At 38.6% G+C, this 1665-nt stretch overlaps 1 protein-coding gene across 1 annotated transcript; it reads right to left on the bottom strand.

The window, feature by feature from the left end:
* Positions 1–588: 588 nt before the first annotated feature.
* Positions 589–1556, bottom strand: CSUI_001931 (cleft lip and palate transmembrane protein 1 protein; the record flags this gene model as incomplete). Its single annotated transcript, XM_068062134.1, has 2 exons — positions 1463–1556; positions 589–768 (listed from the first exon to the last, which is right to left on the bottom strand). Coding segments are annotated over exons 1-2 (267 nt in total), but the record flags the coding sequence as incomplete, so codon positions are not given.
* Between the last annotated feature and the right edge of the window lie 109 nt (positions 1557–1665).

Raw genomic sequence — 1665 nt, 5'->3', positions numbered from 1 at the left:
ATCCCACGTGTACCCGCGAATACACATGGGTCGGGTGAACTGCATTGCATGCAAATATACATAATACATTTATATGTATACAAGAATCTGTAGGATACAGTCTAATTACAGAGCAATCCACATCGACGAAGACACTATATATCTGGATTCTTGCTGACTTGGAGATGTGTGAGCTTCTAGAGAACCTACTAAGAAGAGAGATGCGAACACATGCATCAACATATACAGACAGATTGTGTGGACCCCTACAAACTGAGGCGTAGACGTATATATACAAGTAAGTATGTATATTTGCAACTATATGAACAGAGGCAGTACATGCAAAACAAGCATACAAGGGGGTGTTTTTGTGCCGCCAAGAGTAGAGTCCATCCACCAACAAGAAGACGACGGCGCAGGGATATATGCATGTGCATATGTAGATATGTACGTACATGTATATAGATATATATACTTATATACATATCTGGGAATATGTACATGTTATGTACCAAAAACAATACATATATACACAGATGAAGGTCCGTGCAGATAAATGTCTGTATGTAGGGATGTGTATGTATGTATGTATGTATGTGAACGCATCCATACCTGCTGTTGTTCTTTTTCTTTTCTTTTTTCTTCTTCTTCACCCCCTAGGAGAAGAGAATGTTCGTTTTCGTCTTTATGAGTGATGGCTGGCATTGCAGACATCAGAGACGTCACACGCTGAACTGTCTGCTTCTCTTCGATCTCAGGGATGACAGGCTCTTCACCGTCTATGACTACCTAAAAGAAAGAAAAACAAAAGAAGAAAACATCCGTCCTATCTCGTTACCCAGTAGGCACAGTACAGAGAACTGATAGACACATCAAAGGCACATGGCTAAATCGAAGACAGACAGATACAAGATAGATAGATAGATTAAAGATAGATAGATAGATTAAAGATAGATAGATAGATAGATAGTCTACCCATACACTTACATATATACATGGGTGTAGGTCAAAAAATGTACATTCAGACTGCCATATACGTATATATACATAAAATTTCATCTGCGAATCAACCTGAGTACATTCCTGCACCTTGCAAGTTTACATCGTGATATTTTATGTATTACAAACATATATATATATATACCTCGATAAGGGGGGGGAATGTACCTCTTGTTATCCACCGGCATCTACATGCATAAACAATCGGTACCTGCGCAGGAGTATATATCTATATGTATACATGTATACGACACTATATATATATATATATCTAGTATACATATTGAGATACAAGTAAGTGCATGTGTACACATCTATTCACGCCTGCGTGTATAAAAGCATGGATCTGCATAGATATATGTATACAGACACACACACACACACACCTGTATACGTAGACGTATATAGAGGCGTGAGAGTGCATATCTTTAGATAAGAGATGTTGGTATTACTAGTATGTTCATGAGTATTGGTATGATCTTACAGGTTTCTTTCCTCCTTTATAAGCCCAATGTGGTACAACAGTTGTGATTAAGCATAAAGATGTTTGTTCCGTCAGTGTGTTTTTCATCTGGTTTCAATCAGCTTCCTTCTTCTCCCCTTTAGCCCAGGTGTTACTTTCTTTGTCTCTCTTTGCGTTAGCTTCCCCCTCACTTCGTCGTGGCGTGTCTATCCTCCACTTTACCC

The sequence above is a fragment of the Cystoisospora suis genome (assembly GCF_002600585.1).
Source record: "Cystoisospora suis strain Wien I chromosome Unknown contig_799, whole genome shotgun sequence".
NCBI classification, from domain to species: Eukaryota; Apicomplexa; class Conoidasida; order Eucoccidiorida; family Sarcocystidae; genus Cystoisospora; species Cystoisospora suis.
The sequence above is the reverse complement of the archived record's forward strand: the minus strand, read 5'-3'. Positions and strand labels throughout refer to the sequence as shown.